This window comes from Podarcis pityusensis (genome assembly GCF_964106645.2).
Source record: "Podarcis pityusensis genome assembly, chromosome: 3".
Taxonomy (NCBI): Eukaryota; Metazoa; Chordata; class Lepidosauria; order Squamata; family Lacertidae; genus Podarcis; species Podarcis pityusensis.
This window is the reverse complement of record NC_138026.1, coordinates 122,857,829-122,874,042: the sequence shown is the minus strand read 5'-3', so window position 1 is coordinate 122,874,042 and position 16,214 is coordinate 122,857,829. Positions and strand designations below refer to the sequence as shown.

At 51.4% G+C, this 16,214-nt stretch overlaps 1 protein-coding gene across 3 annotated transcripts in view; it reads left to right on the top strand.

Annotated features, from left to right (window-relative positions):
* Positions 1-16,214, top strand: part of LOC308474544 (cGMP-dependent protein kinase 1-like) — a 36,351-nt gene extending 20,137 nt beyond the window's left edge. For all 3 annotated transcript variants that reach the window (XM_081000991.1, XM_081000990.1, XM_081000989.1), the window contains exons 11-21: positions 73-111; positions 1,850-1,894; positions 2,715-2,844; positions 5,220-5,362; positions 6,222-6,311; positions 8,697-8,838; positions 10,084-10,247; positions 11,853-11,969; positions 12,093-12,155; positions 15,629-15,704; positions 15,805-16,214. In XM_081000991.1, coding sequence (XP_080857117.1) covers positions 73-111; positions 1,850-1,894; positions 2,715-2,844; positions 5,220-5,362; positions 6,222-6,311; positions 8,697-8,838; positions 10,084-10,247; positions 11,853-11,969; positions 12,093-12,155; positions 15,629-15,704; positions 15,805-15,894 — 1,099 coding nt within the window. In that variant the 3' untranslated portion in view covers positions 15,895-16,214. The remainder of the gene's footprint in view (positions 1-72; positions 112-1,849; positions 1,895-2,714; positions 2,845-5,219; positions 5,363-6,221; positions 6,312-8,696; positions 8,839-10,083; positions 10,248-11,852; positions 11,970-12,092; positions 12,156-15,628; positions 15,705-15,804) is intronic.

Genomic DNA, 16,214 nt, shown 5'->3' with positions numbered 1-16,214 from the left:
TCTGCACCTGAGCCCAGGTGGGCCTCCAAGCGGATCTCAAACTGACATCTCCTCTCTCTCCTTTTCCCACAGGGACTTTCAGGAACTGAGCCCAATGTGCAGCCAAGAGACGTAAGTATGTGGCTCCCCTTTAAAGGGGCTTCCATGAGGAAGGAGTTGCATTCCTGTCCTCCTTCCTCTCTCCGTATCAAGACCACTCCCCACCCAAATCTGGGGTCCCCTGGCCCTCGGTGTGTAGAAGCTGCAGGCAAACACAACCTGTCTTTGGGGTTCAGCAAGACTTTGCAGGAGGAGATTCTGGCACCTGTTCCTTTTTCTTTCTTTCTTTCTTTCTTTCTTTCTTTCTTTCTTTCTTTCTTTCTTTCTTTCATTTTCTTTGATGCTGAAAATCATGCTCAAATTGCGAATCAGAAACACAACCAAACCGTGCAAGAAGCCATTTCGTAATAACACAGCAAAACAACACAATGGCAAATGCAATAGCATACGAAAAAACATGTTTCAATACTAGAAATATACCAAGGTTACATAAGCAACATCCAGCATTCAATAGGCAAAATAATAAGGGGGCTTGAGAGACGGAAAGATGTGGCTCCCAGTCCCTCTCCTCCAGCAGGCGCCTCGTCTTGCCTGCCTGCTCTTCGTTCTCCCCCCCAAAACATACAGTATTTTATTGTTTTCCCTTATTTATACAAGAAGCAACAATCAATATTCAGCAATCCCACCCACTCCCAGCAGAAGCACCAAATGTCTGTTTAATTGCGTTTAATTTCCAAATCGATGTGGTTTTCAAACAAAGGCCTTGTTCCACAAGTTGCCATGTGTCCTCAGAGGCCCATTGCCATGTTCTGTTGTTGCGGAATCTAATACAACTATGTCAGGTGGATGGGAATGTGGCTTGGGCTGTTGAACTCTCTCAGATGGTGGATACTGAGTCCCGGGGTTGTGAGGTCTGCATTTAGGGTCTTCCGATACCGTGCAAGGGGGTGTTTGGGGCCTCTGACCCCTTTCCGGCTGCCCCGTCCTTCAGGCAGGACCTGGGATGGGGGTTCCTCCTGCAGAATTGGGTGGGCTCTGCCTGCGGGGTCCCATCAAGGTCCTTCCTCTTCCTTGCTTAAACCAAGGGTTCACCTGATGCCCCAGTCCAGGATCCTGTCATGCCCCTTGAGCTGTGGTGGCACCCCAGAGCAACTCATTCCTATCCCAGTTTCTCCTCCAAGGAGCCACGCGTGGCTCTCCCCTTCCTCATTTTATCCCCACAACGACCCTGTGAGGGAGGTTAGGCTGAGAGACTGGCCCAAGTCACCCCCCCTGAGCTTCATGGGGATTTGAACCCTGGTTTCTCCCAGCTTCTAGTCTGGCGCTCTAACCGCTACACCACACTGCCAAGACGAATGGGCTCAGTCCCTTGGGCGGATGTTGCCAAGAGGTAGAGTCCATCTGAGAACTGCTTAAGTGACCCTCGGTCGGTAGAGCACGAGACTCTTAATCTCAGGGACGTGGGTTCGAGCCCCATTCCTGCATTGCAGGGGGCTGGACTAGATGACCCCCCGAGGTCCCTCCCAACTCTGCATTCCTATGATTCTGTGACCCGATTTCTGCACTTTGCCTGTGTACTCATTCACCCCCATTGGGACAGAGCAGGCTCTTTGGGGCCCTAGAGGACGACGACTCGCTTGACCCGGGAAGAGGCTGGGGGAAGAGAGTCGCCAATAGTTAGGAAGGGTGGCTTGGGGGGGGCTCCTTTGGGCCTGGGGGTGTTTGGGGGCGCATGTTTGGGAAGAGCTGGGAGGGTTGGGAAGGGACCTTTCATTTGGCTGATTTCGCCTTTTCTTCCCCCTCCCCGCAGGGAAACGGCGGCGCAGGAGGCTCCCCCCTTCTCTGAGCCCAGACGGTCAGTGCTCAAACTCCTGCGGTTTGGGTGGGGGCATCAGGGCTGATGGGGGCCCCTGTGGTGGTCCAGGGAGCCCAGATGCGGAGAAAGAAAGAAGCCCACATTTTGGACTAGATTGACCCCTTGGACCCCTTCCAACTCTACCGGGCAGCAGCCAGGCCCTTTGCCCTCTGTCCAGGTGGGCAGCGCCAGGGCAGCTTCCCCCTGCCTGGCCACCTTCTCTCCATGTTCCTGAGCCTGGGCAGGTGCCTCCCCTTGCCTGGCTAGTGGCCAGCCCTCTGGGGTTGCCTGTTTTTGAAAGACCCCCTCCACAGCAAGGTGGGATCCCTTGCTGGAGGGAAGCGACAGAGCAGCTGTTTTTCATCCTGACCTCCAGCCAAGCTCGGCATCTGCGGGTCGGGCCAAGCAGACAGGCACCTTGAAGCCCTGGCATTGCTGCCAGCCGGTGTCAGCACTGTTGAGCTCAAGGGACCTGGCTCTGCTGAGCTGTCTCTGCTCCTGTGTCTCTTCTGACTCTGGGGCGCCACTGCAGGGCTGGTGGCAGACGTGGGGAGGGGCTTGGCAAGGGGCCAGCGATGGGCCCACAAGCAGGGGCACTGGCAACTGCCCTTCCCAGGGGCTGGGCGTCAGGGGCATAGCTGTTCCAGCTAGCCATGGTGGCAACGAGAGCGAGGGACCTCCTCATTTCCCACGCAGAGGAGGGACCTGAATCTTCACCCCCCAGGGAGGGAAAGTCTCCAGCAAGATTTCGTGGCTGCTGGGCACCCAGTCTCTCTCTCTCTCTCTCTCTCTCTCTCTCTCTCTCTCTCTCTCTCTCCAGGGGGTCCTTCCTGGAGGGAGCTCAGAACCCCCTGCAGCTCCAGGACCTCCTACCTGTTTTCTACGAAGATGGGGATCAGCGAGGGAAGCCAGTCATCTTGGGCACTGGGGGCTTTGGCACCGTGGAGCTGGTAAGGCCTGGGGGAGGAATGCGGGTAAAAGAGGACAGTCATACCTCATGTTGTGTTTGCTTCGGGTTGAGCGTTTTCAGGTTGCGTCCCGCAGTGACCGAGAAGTACCGGAAATGGTTTCACCGCTTGCGCATGTGCATACGCTCAAAATGATGTCACGCGCATGTGCAGAAGCGGCAAGTCGCAACCCGCAGACGCGCAGACGTGGGTTGCGTTCTGCTCATGTTGCAAACAGGGCTCCAGAATGGATTCTGTTCTCAATCAGAGGTACCACGGTATTGGGAAATGATCAATAATGAATTGGAAAAAATGTTTAAAAGTACAGTGGTACCTCGGGTTACATACGCTTCAGGTTACAGACTCCGCTAACCCAGAAATAGTGCTTCAGGTTAAGAACTTTGCTTCAGGATGAGAACAGAAATCATGTGGCGGCAGCAGGAGGCCCCATTAGCTAAAGTGGTGCTTCAGGTTAAGTACGGACCTCCGGAACGAATTAAGTACTTAACCTGAGGTACCACTGTACTTCCCCCCCCCAAAAAAACTGAGTCTTTTCTGTTGGGGATAATTCAGACTGAAATTCCCAGGTGTCAAAAAAGGTTATTTATGTATGCTACTACTGCGGCCCGTGTTTTGTTAGCCCAGAAATGGAGAATGAGTGAGGCCCCAACTAGAGAAGACTGGCAACTTAAACTGATGGAATATGTGCAGCTTGCAGATTTAACATATAGAAGAAGAGAACAAGAAGAACATACATTTAGAGAAGATTGGAAAACCTTTTCATATGTACAGTGTTATGTACTCATGTTATGTTCGCTTCATGATACTTTTTTCAGGTTGCATCCTGCGGCGACCCGGAAGTACCGGAAAGGGTTACTTCCGAGTTTCGCCGCTCGCACATGTGCAGATGCACAAAATGACATCATGCGCATGCACAGAAGTGGCGAATTATGACCCGCATGTGCGCGTGCACAGACGCGCTGCTGTGGGTTGCGTTCTATTCATGTTGCGAATGGGCCTCTGGAATGGATCCCGTTCGCAACCAGAGGTACCACTGTATAGGAAATCACTGTGTACGGCTGAAAAAGTTGACAGCATTAAGATAAATTCAACAACGTAAATACGTTTTGATGGGTGCAATAATGGAATAGTGAATGGTGTAGTTTTTGTAAAATATGCAGGGATTTATGGTATGTAAAATGAACCACGGAAGAGAAGAAGGGAAGTCACTGATATCTTAAGGATGTAAAAGTGAGTATTCTAAATTGTAAAAGAGAATGATATACAAAGGACTCCTTCCTTGGAGGGCTTCCAGCAGAGGTTGGGTGGGCATCTGGCCAGCGGTTCTCCAGCTGTGACTCCTGCTTAGTGGACTGGATGACCCTCAGGGTCCTTCCGACTCTACAGATCTTTTATTCTGCTCCTTCCTTTATCCTTCCACCAAATGCCCGTCCTGGGCGATGCCACCTTCAGTGCCCTGCTGGGATCTGGCTGTGCCACCACCAGGGCGGAGACAAGAGAAAGAACCTAAGAAGGGCTTGATGGATCCACCCAGTGGTCCATCTGGTCCAGCATCCTGTTCTCTCAGGGGCCGACCAGACGCCTGTCGGCAGGACCTGGGTTCAAGAGCCGCCCTGCCCTCCTGGGGTTTCCAGCAACTGGGATTCACAAGCATGGCTGCCTCCTGGCTACTGGCCATTGATAGTCCTCTCTTCCTCTATGAATTTATCCCATCCTCCTCCAAAGCCATCCATGTTGTTGGTCCTCCCTTCCTCCTGCAGCGGGGAGTTCCCTAGTTCGCCATGTGAAGAAGGACTTCCTTTCATCTATCCTGAATCTTCCAACAAGTCTTGAAGAATCCTAGAATTTTCTGATAATTTATTACGGTCAGAGACCAGCTTATAAAACACACTCAGGGGTCCAATCCCAGAAGGAAAACAAACATTTAAAACAATGTACAACAATAAGTTTAAAATTTATAAATGCGATAAGCATATAGACACTTAAAACTTTAAGATAAGCTACCGCAGAGAGATGACCCATGGAACTGAGTTTGGGGATTTCCTTAATGAAACTAGTTTGGGTCGCCTACACAGAATCTGGCGACCTTCCAGGTCATCTTATGATCTTTGCCTAACAGGAAAAGGTCAATTTTTTGCTTTTCCGGGAGGTCAGCGAGCCTCACCAGCAGGGGATCAATGGGATCCTAGAATTGTAAAGTTCTAGATGACCCCACAAGGGCAATCTGGTCCAATGCAGGAATCTTTTGCCCTCCGTGGGGCTTGAACCCTGAATTTAAGAGTCTCACACTCTGCCGATGGAACTGTGCCAGCAGCCCCCCACTTCTCCCCTCTCTCCCCTCCCTGCCTACCTCGCAGGTCCGGCGCGTGGAGGAGGGCCAGGAGCTCTTCTTCGCCCTCAAGCGCCTGCGGAAGGACCACGTGGTGCAGAAGCGGCAGCAGGAGCACGTCCTCATGGAGAAGAAGGTCCTCCGGCAGAGCCGCTGCCCCTTCATCGTCAGGTCTGGTGCCTTCCTCTTCCTCTTCCCACTCCCCATCTCCAGGGTGGGGCAAGGGCTGGGGGGCTGGGGCCCGGAGTCCACAGAGAGGGACGTCAGACGATCCCTGCAGCGGCAGCCCAGCCTCCTGTTCTCGCAGTGGCCAAATACCCCTAAGGACCTCGGGATCCAGGTAGACTGTCCCTGGAGCTGGAGGTTCCACAGGAAGGGCATGGCTGCTGGATCAGGCCCAAGGAGGTCCTCCCGTCAAATGACGTCAAGGAGATGAATAACTGCACGACTTTTAGGAGGCAGCCCTGTCTAGGGAAGCTTTTACTGTTGGGTCTTTTATTGTGTTTTATATCTGCCGGTTCCTGGGGCAGCAGTGGAATTTTCACAGCTGAGTCCTCAACCCTTTATTACTGTGCTTTGCTTTCTTCAAGTTGGGCTTTGTTTAAAACTTGCCATTTAGGTTTCCAAGCCTTTTTTGTAAATTCAGTATTTGTACTTTTGAGTCCTCAGTCCTTTATTACTGCGTTTGCTTCACCTCGGTCAAGCTAGGATTATAATACTTCAGAATTTTGGGGGGTTCTACCCTTTTTTTGAATTTTGTTCATTTAAAGTTTATGATTTTTCTCTTTCCTTCTGAGGAAACTGAATAGTTCAGTGAAACGAGGTTTGTAGCTGGCATCCCGTTAAGGCTTTGTTCAATTCTAATTTTTTCCTTAAGCTTTTTGATTTTTCTTATTATTTAGTTTATTTCCACAAGATAATATTTCTAGTCGATTACTTCTTGTTTCAGGGATTTTCACAGTATTTCATTTGTTTTGTGCAATTTCTCAGACCCGTGACTGTCTTTTTTCTATCGGTCTCCCCCCTGCAGGCTTTTTGCCACTTTCCGGGACAGCCGCCACGTCTACCTGCTGCTGGAGTTTTGCCAGGGGGGCGAGTTGTGGGCCAAGCTGCGCGAGGCGTAAGTGGGGGTAGAGGGAGGGGCGGGGATGTGGGGCAGGCTATGCCAACGGGCGGGTGGGGGCCATAGCTGTCAAGCGTCCCTTATTTGGTGGGACAGTCCCTTATCCCAGCGCCGTGCCCCGCTGCTGTGCCTTACTGATGATGTCCCTTAAATTTCCCGGGTTTTCAAGGAAGCAGCTCCTCTCCCTCCCTCCCTGCTGGCCAGGGAGGAGGGAGGCTCCAACTGTGTTGCTCGGCTGCGTTGCTCATCCAATAAGGAGTCTAAGAACGACTGGGGGGTGGAGCTTGCGTGCCTTGTGCCGATCAAATCGGCCGCGTTGCCTGGGGACTCGCCTTTGCTCAGCGCTTCCCAGCAGAGAGGTGACGGTGGTTTTCCTTGCTGCATCCCCTTTGCCGGGTTGCTGCGCTGTGGGAACCACCGCTTGAGGCTTCGTTTGGCTGCTGGCTGGGCTTTCTGCCTTTGGCTCAGAGGGGCTCAGAAGTCGAATATACCTGTGCCCCTTGGAAAATCCCTTATTTTGGCTGCTGATCCCTTGTTTTCGAGGCTGCTGGTCCCTTATTTTCAAATCTGTAAGTTGACAGCTATAGTGGGGGCTGAGAACCGGAAAGGAGGCTGCTTGGGGCAAATCCTAGAATGGAACCATAGAAGGGCAGAGGGGGTCCTGGGCAGTAGCTCCACCTCCTGGCCACTAGAAGCCCCGCCCCCAGGGGAGAAGGCCACGCCCCCAAGCTGTCCCCATTGGCAGGAGGGGCCCTGGGGGTGCATTACAGTGCTGGATTTAACCCTGGGAGTTTCTTGCAGGGGTCTGGGGAGGAGAGCAAAGGCATCCTTGCAGGGAGTCCTGGTGGCCCCAATAATGGAGCTAACAGTTATTAACCTCTCCTGATTGTGGGAATGTTCAGGGTGGTAGGAGAGGATAGATTGTTAATGAATATCCTTCCTAACTTGCACTAGCAAGTTCCTTTACTTGGCAGAGTTTACATTCCCCTTTTTACATGCACAGCAGATAGCTGGTTGCAGGCTCGTGTGAGCCTCTCACTAGTATACAATTCAGTCTGTCTCAGATCAAATTGTACGTTCCTGGTAAGTTCCCTTGAATCCCTCTTAAAAGAATAAAGATGCCACAATCTTATTCATAAGCAATAAAAAGATAGTTTACTCACGATCAGGCAGAGCACAGTGTGATCCCTGAAGGCAGCCTTTAGGCTTAAAGTTACAAACGTATAAAAACAGATTTACCCCATAAGGGAGATGATCTGAGGGACTGCTTGGCTGGCAGCCAGCAGTTCATCCAGCGAAAGGAAGATGGAAAAGAGGGAGAGTGCTGTGTGACTTGTCCTTTTGTTACCTGGACAGGTTAGGTCACGCCCACCTTCTATCATAATAATAATTATAATAATTATAATTTATTATTTATACCCCGCCCATCTGGCTGGGTTTCCCCAGCCACTCTGGCGGCTTCCAACAGAATATTAAAATACAATAACCTATTAAACATTAAAAGCTTCCCTAAAGAGGCCTGCCATCAGATGTCTTCTAAAAGTCTGGTAGTTGTTGTTCTCTTTGACATCTGGTGGGAGGGTGTTCCACAGGGCAGGTGCCACCACCGAGAAGGCCCTCTGCCTGGTTCCCTGTAGCTTAGCTTCTCGCAATGAGGGAACTGCCAGAAGGCCCTCAGTGCTGGACCTCAGTGTCTCGGCTGAACGATGGAGGTGGAGACGCTCCTTCAGATATACTGGACCGAGGCCATTTAGGGCTTTCAAGGTCAGCACCAACATGCAAAGGAAGGATGCTCCAGCCAGGAGGAACAGGAAGTTTCGACTGGCTGGACCAAACATTCCCTTGCATATCTTCTCTAGCATTATACAGAATGTTGTACTTGGCTGCTCCTAGTGGATTACATCCCACACTGATCATGCCTGATCCTAAGAACTGACCTTTCACCATTGGAGATCCTTTGCATTTCCGGGGGTTGGCATAGATGACCTTTGGGTACCTCCCATCTCCCCAATTCTACGAGACTCTGAGTCCCTCCAGTTCAGTATCTGCAGCAGCTTCACTCAGAGAACCTTTCCCAGCCCTGCCTGCAGCTGCTGGAGACCTTTTGCATGCTAAAGCAGCTGCCCTGTCGCTGGCCTATTCAGCTAAAGGCAAAGCAAGATTCTAGTCCTCCTCGTTCTGAATTAAAGGGTTGGTTTAAGCAGGAACAAGAAAGCTGCCTTACTTCCACCAAGCTCAGTATTGCCTACACAGACTGGCAGCAATGGCCTTCCTGGGATCCCAGCCCTGCCCAGGGCCTCTGGGGACGGCGCCTGAGGCCATCTGCATGCCAAGCAGCTGTCCTGCCTCTGAGCGTGGCTCCGCCTCCTCTCGCCCCTCCAGCCGCTGCTTCTCGGAGCCGGTGGCCGTCTTCTGCTCCGCCTGCGTGGTCGAGGCCCTGGACTACCTGCATGCCCAGGGGGTCGTGTATCGTGACCTGAAGCCAGAGAACTTGATGCTGGACGCCAGGGGCTACGTCAAGCTGGTAACGGGGGGAGGGCAGGGGAGGGTGGCACAGAGGGGTTTCTGGACAGGTGGGCACCTCAGAACAAGCCCCCCTGACCTCTGAGGGTGGAGGGATGGGCCATTGGTGATGGCAAAGGGGAGCACACTCTGCATGTGCTCAGAGGTGCTTTTCGCCAGGCAAACGTTCCATGTGAAAAAATGAAGCTCTGCAGGAAGAAAATGCCCTCTAGATCAGTGACTCCCAAACTTTTTTGGGCCCCCACCCACTTGGCTCCAGTGCCCCCTGCCTTAGTTAAGATTCTTGTATTGCAAGGGGCTAGCTAGAGGAACCTTGGGGGTCCCTTTCAACTCTGTTTCAGAATAGTGGGTTTGCATGACCCATTAAGGGAAATAAGAGCACAGCGAAATTCAAAACAGTAACCATGAATCCCACCTTTATTCAAAAACCCAATTAAAACCATTTAGTTTAACTGATTATCTTGATCCGGCGATACCAGCTTTTGCCTGATAGTCATTTACACCTGCCGCAGCCCCCTGCCCCCTTTTTGGTCCCCACAGGTAACGCCACCACTCTCCACAGGGCAGAGCGCCCACTTGGGAAGTGCGGCATTGATGCCAGCAGGGAGAAAGGGCAGGGACAGAGAGGCTCAACTCGTTTGGCAATGGAAGGGTGGAGGCATTAGCCACAGTTAATGGTCGCTGTGTCCTCCTTACCTGTGGGAACTGATGAGGTCAAATATGGCAACTCCATCCATGTATGCAAGGCTGACCTCACAGCTTACCATTTTCTCACCTGCACCTGTGCGTGGGCACACCTGTTGGTTGAGGATAAACCCTTCCGGCGTCTGGCCGAGTGGGCAGCTTCAGCTCCAATAAATTTGGTTTTGACATTACCCAGTAACAGTGCATCCCTCTGCACATTTATTTGGAATAAGTCCAACCGTATTCAAGTAAGAGGTCCGGGTGGTGACGGGGTGCGTGCCAGCATAACTCTCTCTCTCTGCATTATTGGTGTCCCATTGGGGTCCCTCGTTGGCCACTGAGAGAGAGGATCATTGGCATGATCCATCCGGACAACTACTGCGATAGCAGAGCCTCCAGACTCAGGTGCAGTCTACCTCTGAATACCAGACAGTGGGGGGCACAACGGGAGAGTGCTTGCGGGTTTCCCATTGGGGCATCTGGTCAGCAACCGTGAGAACAGGATGCTGGACTCCTGGGCCTGATCCAGCCGCTTTCTTCTTAACCCCCTGTTTCTCTGCAGGTGGACTTTGGCTTTGCCAAGGCGCTGAGGCGGGGGGAGAAGACCTACTCCTTCTGCGGGACCCCCGAGTACCTGGCTCCCGAGATCCTCCGTCACGAAGGGCATGACTTTGCTGTGGACTTTTGGACCCTGGGCGTGCTCATCTTTGAGATGCTTGTTGGGCGGTGAGACATGGAGCCCCCCCCCCATATGCACAAGATTATGGGGGGGGGGCCTTGTGCTGTGTTCTCCTCACTTCCAGCAGCAGCTGTGGGGGGGGGGCGGTGGGGAGAAAACACAGGAAGGACAAAGCAATGGGTGCACCCTAAAGTTTGGGGGTGCCAGAGCTGCCAGCTGAGCCCAGCAGGGGAAGGAGCTACAGTGCTGCAAAGGGGGGGCACCCCAGATTGCCTCCAGGAAGGCCACAGCACCCTCTCGCTCAGCTCCTTCTAGTTGGTGCAGAGGGATCTCTTGTGGTTTGGGGGAGGGATGGGAGCTGGTTGCAAGGAAGGGGAATGCTTTGGGGGTCAGGGAGTGGCTTTGGGAACCACAGAGGTGCTCAGCATCACCTCCTGGCTTTTTGGTGGATCAATATATTCAGGGCTGACCCCCCCCCCCATGGGGCAGGCTGAGGCAGCCACTGCAGGTGGGGAACCCCAAGAGGCAGCCCCACTGCGATAACGGCTCCTGGCGAGATACCACAGAAGTCTTGCTCGATCTTGTGCGCTCCGCAGGATCTTGCCAAAACCTCACAAGATCTCCTTGAAATCTTGTGAGATCTCGCTAGAACCCACCCGCTTCAGTTTTGACCAGGGGTCAGCAAACGTTTTCAGCAGGGGGCTGGTCCACTGTCCCTCAGACCTTGTGGGGGGCTGGACTATCTTTTTTTGGGGGAAATAATGAACGAGTTCCTATGGCCCACAAATAACCCAGAGATGCATTTTAGATAAAAGGACACATTCTACTTATGTAAAAACACACTGATTCCTGGACTGTCCGCAGGCTGGATTTAGAAGGCGATTGGGCTGGATCCGGCCCCCAGGGCCTTAGTTTACCTACCCATGGTTTTGACCAAAGCAGTGAAATGGGGCAAGCCAGCCCTGTACATACACAGACAGGTAACCTAAATAGGAAGAAAGGTGAAAAGGGGGATTTGGAGAATCTCCTTCTGAGAGCTGTGTTAACAATGAGCTGAGAAAGTTTGCAAAGGACAAACTCTTGGCCTTGAGCTAGAGAGAGAGGAGTCACCCTGATCTTCTCTCAGAACCAGGCACCCAGCTCTGGTCAGGCAGGCTTCCTTCTCTGGGAAGGTGACTAAATTTCTCTGCATGTGTGAAGCGCAGAGAAGGTGAGAGAATGCCTGCCGGACTGTGACTTGGAGACCCCTGGACAGGGGTGGAGAAAGGGGGTGCGGTGGGGGCAGTTCACCCTGGGTGTCCCCACTGAGGGGGCTGACAGAATGGCGGGTGGAACTCACCGCAGCGCAGGCCACGCATCTCTCCTGGGAGAGACGCCGTGGTTGTGGTGCTTGCAGGCTCCGCACTCCCCAAACGGTCCGCCCGCTGCCTCCCCCTTAGCTGTAGGGCAGCTGAGTGGAAGGAAGGGGGCAGGCAGACCCCTTGGAGGCCCCACGGAGTGTCCTGCACCGGCTTGCGCCGCCGCTGCCCCTGGACTCTGCTTTTAGGGGTTCCCAGAGGCTGCTGCCCAAGTAAAAGCCCCCTTAGATTCTGCAACGGTGTCATTGATAGAAGAAAATTCATGACGGCTTCCCCTGTCTCCCCAACCCCAAGGCCCCCCTTCCACAGCGCTGAGCCTCAGAAGATCTACAGCAAGATCATGGACGGCATCTTCTCCTTCCCGGTGTTTGTGAGCGAGTCTGCCTGCTCCCTGGTGGCCAAGCTGTGCAGGTGTGTCTCCCCACTAGCTTCAGGGGGGCCTCCCCTCTTAGTACGTGGAAAGTGCACGCGTCATGTGCAAAGGAATGAAGCTGAACCTCTTCTTCTTCTCCCCCCCCCCGGACTTTATGGCAGGCGCCGGCCAGGGCAGCGTCTAGGCAATACCAGCAGCGGCATCCGTGGCATCCGTAAGCACAGGTGAGTCCACAGGGCAGAAGCTGCAGTGCCTGTCTCTGCCAGCAGGAGGCGCAGGAGAGGCCGAGGGTTTCTCTTCCCGCCTCTGGCCTTCCTGCACCTGGCGCCTTCCAGCTGTTTTGAACTACAACTCCCATCAGCCCCAGCCAGCACCAGGGCGAGGGGCGGGGACATAGGAAGCTGTGATTATTGATATGGCACATTTGGAAGCCATAGGATGACTCAAAACTGACTGTTTTTGAAATAAAAATTGGGTGAAAAATATGGTTCAAAAGCTTTACTAACAGAACTCGCAGCAAAACAAACTTAAATTGATAACGTTACATCCGGATAGTTGCATAATATCATGTGCTGATCCTAGCACAGATAGAACATCTTAGAAATATGAATTGTCTTCCTCCAGAGCTGAAATCAAAGCTCCGCCTCTCCAAACCCAGTCTGCATTAGCCAGAGGCTGTGTCCCTAAACAGAGAGGATCCTTAGCTGCTTTCAGAACAAAGACCAACACACCCAAAAGGGAGACTTGTAACTGAATGCTGTCATGTGACCTAAGTTAAACACCTCCTGAGAGCTAGCAGAGATGCATTCTCACCTAAACTCTTGAGAGGTTTAGTTCAGCTCCATGGAACTTTCCATACCATGCTATACTTTTAGCAGTACAGTGGTACCTTGGTTCTCAAACTTAATCCATTCCGGGAGTCTGTTCGACTCCCGAAACTGTTCGAAAACCAAGGCGCGGCTTCCGATTGGCTGCAGGAACTTCCTGCACTCAATCGGAAGCCGCAGAAGCCACGTCGGACGTTTGGCTTTTGAAAAACGTTTGCAAACCGGAACACTCACTTCCGGGTTTGCGGTGTTCAGGAGCCGATTTGTTCGGGAGCCAAGCCGTTCGACTACCAAGGTACCACCATACACATACAGAGTTATTTTTCCATTTCAATTAAGAATTAAACAATTACAGTCATACCTCGGGTTACAGGTGCTTCAGGTTGAGTTTTTTGGGGTTACGGACCCGCCGAAACCTGGAAGTACTGGGACGGGTTACTTCCGGGTTTTGGCGGTCGTGCATGCGCAGAAGCGCTAAGTCGTGCTTTGCGCATGTGCAGAAGTGCCTAATCTCAACCCGCACGTGCACAGACGTGCCGCTGCAGGTTGCGAACGCTGTGGGTTGTGAATGTGCACCCCACACGGATCACGTTTGCAACCCGAGCATCCACTGTATACTTAACAGACCATGGGTCCAGTTTTGACTATGTGTTTTTTTAAAAAAATAATATTTATTAAAAGTTTAAGAATTAAAGAAAAAAGTACCAAAAAAAGAGAGAAAAAGAGAAAAAATAAACAATACAAATCAATACATTACAATACATATAAAAAAGCAAAAGACACAATACATCAAAACAAAAACAAAAGCAAAAACAGTTAAAAGCACATCCAATATTTCCATATCTTTATCTTTCATTAACTTGTTTCATCAACCTCCTCACACCTCCCTTTTTGTGTTCTAGTTATTAATTATTTCAGCAAATCCTTTCCATCTTTCACTGTTTTCTGTCATTTAATTATCTTAATTTGTTTTAACCTTATCTTACCATTAAAACCCTAAAATTTATTTATACTTAACTCCTTATAACATTTCTACTAAAGCCATATAATTTCATGCCAACATTTTTCTAACACTCATTAATTTTGCAACATTTCTCTAAATAAATTTTTTAAAACTTTTTTTCCAATCTTCTTCCACCGTCTCTTCTCCCTGGTCTCGGATTCTGTCAGTCCTTTCTATCCATACCATATAGTCCATCAACCTGGTGACCTTCTGTCCGAGGCTCTTAACTCTCTTCCATGTCCCTTCTGCAGATCTTCTTCATATTTATACATGCACTTTACTTTATCTTCTGCTGATCTTGTTCTTAATTTCCTTTCTTTGGCACTGAGGAGTAGATCTCGGGGAAACTCCAACCTAGCAGTGTCTTTATTCCTTCTTGACGGGTCAGCCCATTCTCCGTAGTCAAAACTAAAGTCCCAAAGATATTTCAGAGCGCCACTCTCCCCCTGACCCAAATCCAGATCCCAAAGGCCAGAGCATCCCTGCATTGGAGGATCTATCCAACTTTCCTTCTCCAATCCAAGCAGGGCTCCATCCCACCAAATCTGGCTTTCTCTAGATTCGATCATAAAGGGCAACGGCTTATGATCATCAAATTGCTTCTGTGAGGCCGGGGCTCTCTCCACTTGAATTTCTTGAGGTTCAACAACAACTTTCTCCTTCGTCTTCTCCACAGCTTGCCATGTCAAAACAGATTCCTGGGTCAATTCCTGAGTAATTTCTGTATAGATATTCCCTTTTTGTCCCAACTCAGTCATTTTTTGTCCCAAATTGTCAATTTTATTAATCCACATATCCGTCTTCTCATGAAGCTGTTCCAATAAAGCACTTGTCTTGCAAAATGCAATCACTAAGGGTTCTTCTGTCAACATTCTTGTCCAAGGTCAGACTCTGATTCTCACGCTCTTTAATCTCTGCAGCTGGAAAATTCCCCAGCTCCACTCCTGCAACAGTTTCAAAAGCTCCCTCTAGGGGAAACAGTTTCTATTTGTATCCATCAAACGCAGATCCAGTGACAGAATTAGTTATTTTCAGTTACTTTTTTTGCTCCTTTTAAGTGCAAAAGGAAACAATGAAAACAATATATTTCTCTTATTTAACTATCTGTCAACATACGTTTTATTCACAGTCAATGAACTTTCCCAAAACGTCAATCTTACTGGCAGCCCGTTCCCAGGTTCGAAACGGTGGTGATTTAACTTTCTTCACTCTCTCTCCTGCAGGCTTAAACGATCTAGAATTTCCCCCCTCTTCTCCTGCTTCCAAGGGGGGTTTAGTAATTTTAGCCGATGGAGATTTAATCCTTTACAAAAGACTTTCCAGACTTTAGCTTGCAACGTCTTTGCTTTGATCTATTTACAAAAGAGGAAGGCGGACTTCCTGTTTGAAACCTTACCGTTTCGATGCCAAATTAAGATGTTTAGAGATCCAATTTTCCGTTCTACTCACGGGTAGTTGTTTAAAGTCCAATTGTCCACAGGAAAACGTCAGTGCTCTCCGCAAACAGCAATGCGGCTTCACTCCATGAAAAAAGCAGTCAATTCGAAGCACACGCCACTCACCCCACGTCGCTCCGGATCCCCGAGACCGGGTTTCCCCGCGAGTAGGGGAGGCGCGAAAGGTGCCAGCCGAGTCCCATGTCCACAGGCTTCTCCTGCCTGTGGTTTTTAATGGGTCTCCGCCTCGCCATGGCGGTCCAGACCCTAGTTTCCACGGAGCGGATTCCTCCCGATCAGAGGAAATCCGCCATTGCTGGAGGCGCTAACCCGGAAGTCCCAGTTTTGACTGTGTTGGGTGATGAAGGATTTTCATTGCTCTGTCCTGAATCTTCCAACCCGCTGACCCTTGCCTTGCCTTCCCTCCGCAGGTGGTTCAGCTCCCTCTCCTGGAAAAAGCTGGCGCTGCGTCAGATCGAGGCCCCCACCACCGTTCTGCTCAAGCAGGTATTGGGTGGGAGCGAGGGGCTCATTTGGGGCAGCAAGGACTCCCCTCCAGCTGCCGTCCACCCTCACGACTGCCTAATTTCCCCTCCTCCTCCTCCAGGGCTCCCCCTACGTCAACTTCAAGCGCTTCTCAGTCTCCCGGCAGCAGCAGCCCGAAGAGGAGTTTTCTGGCTGGGACGAAGACTTCTAAGCTCCTGGCACCGCCGAGGGGGGAGGGCAGGAAGACCCCTCCTTTGACCCCACAGACTGGAGCCGCAGCTGAGAGGGAGCCCCCGCAGCCTCTCTCCCCCCTCAAAATGCTTTTCAGCAGGGGCCCCCCAGCCTGGATGTCCTCAGCCCCCTGCCCCCAGTGCTTGGCCAAGGCTCTCGTGTGCCCCTTCCTCTCCCCCCACAACTGCCTTGTCTGGGAGCTGATGGCTGCAGTGGGCACAGTCACTGTGAAAGGGGGACGCCCTCCAATCGGCCTTGTCTCGTCCTGCTCAGTGTGCAAAATAAAATTAGTTCAGGGAA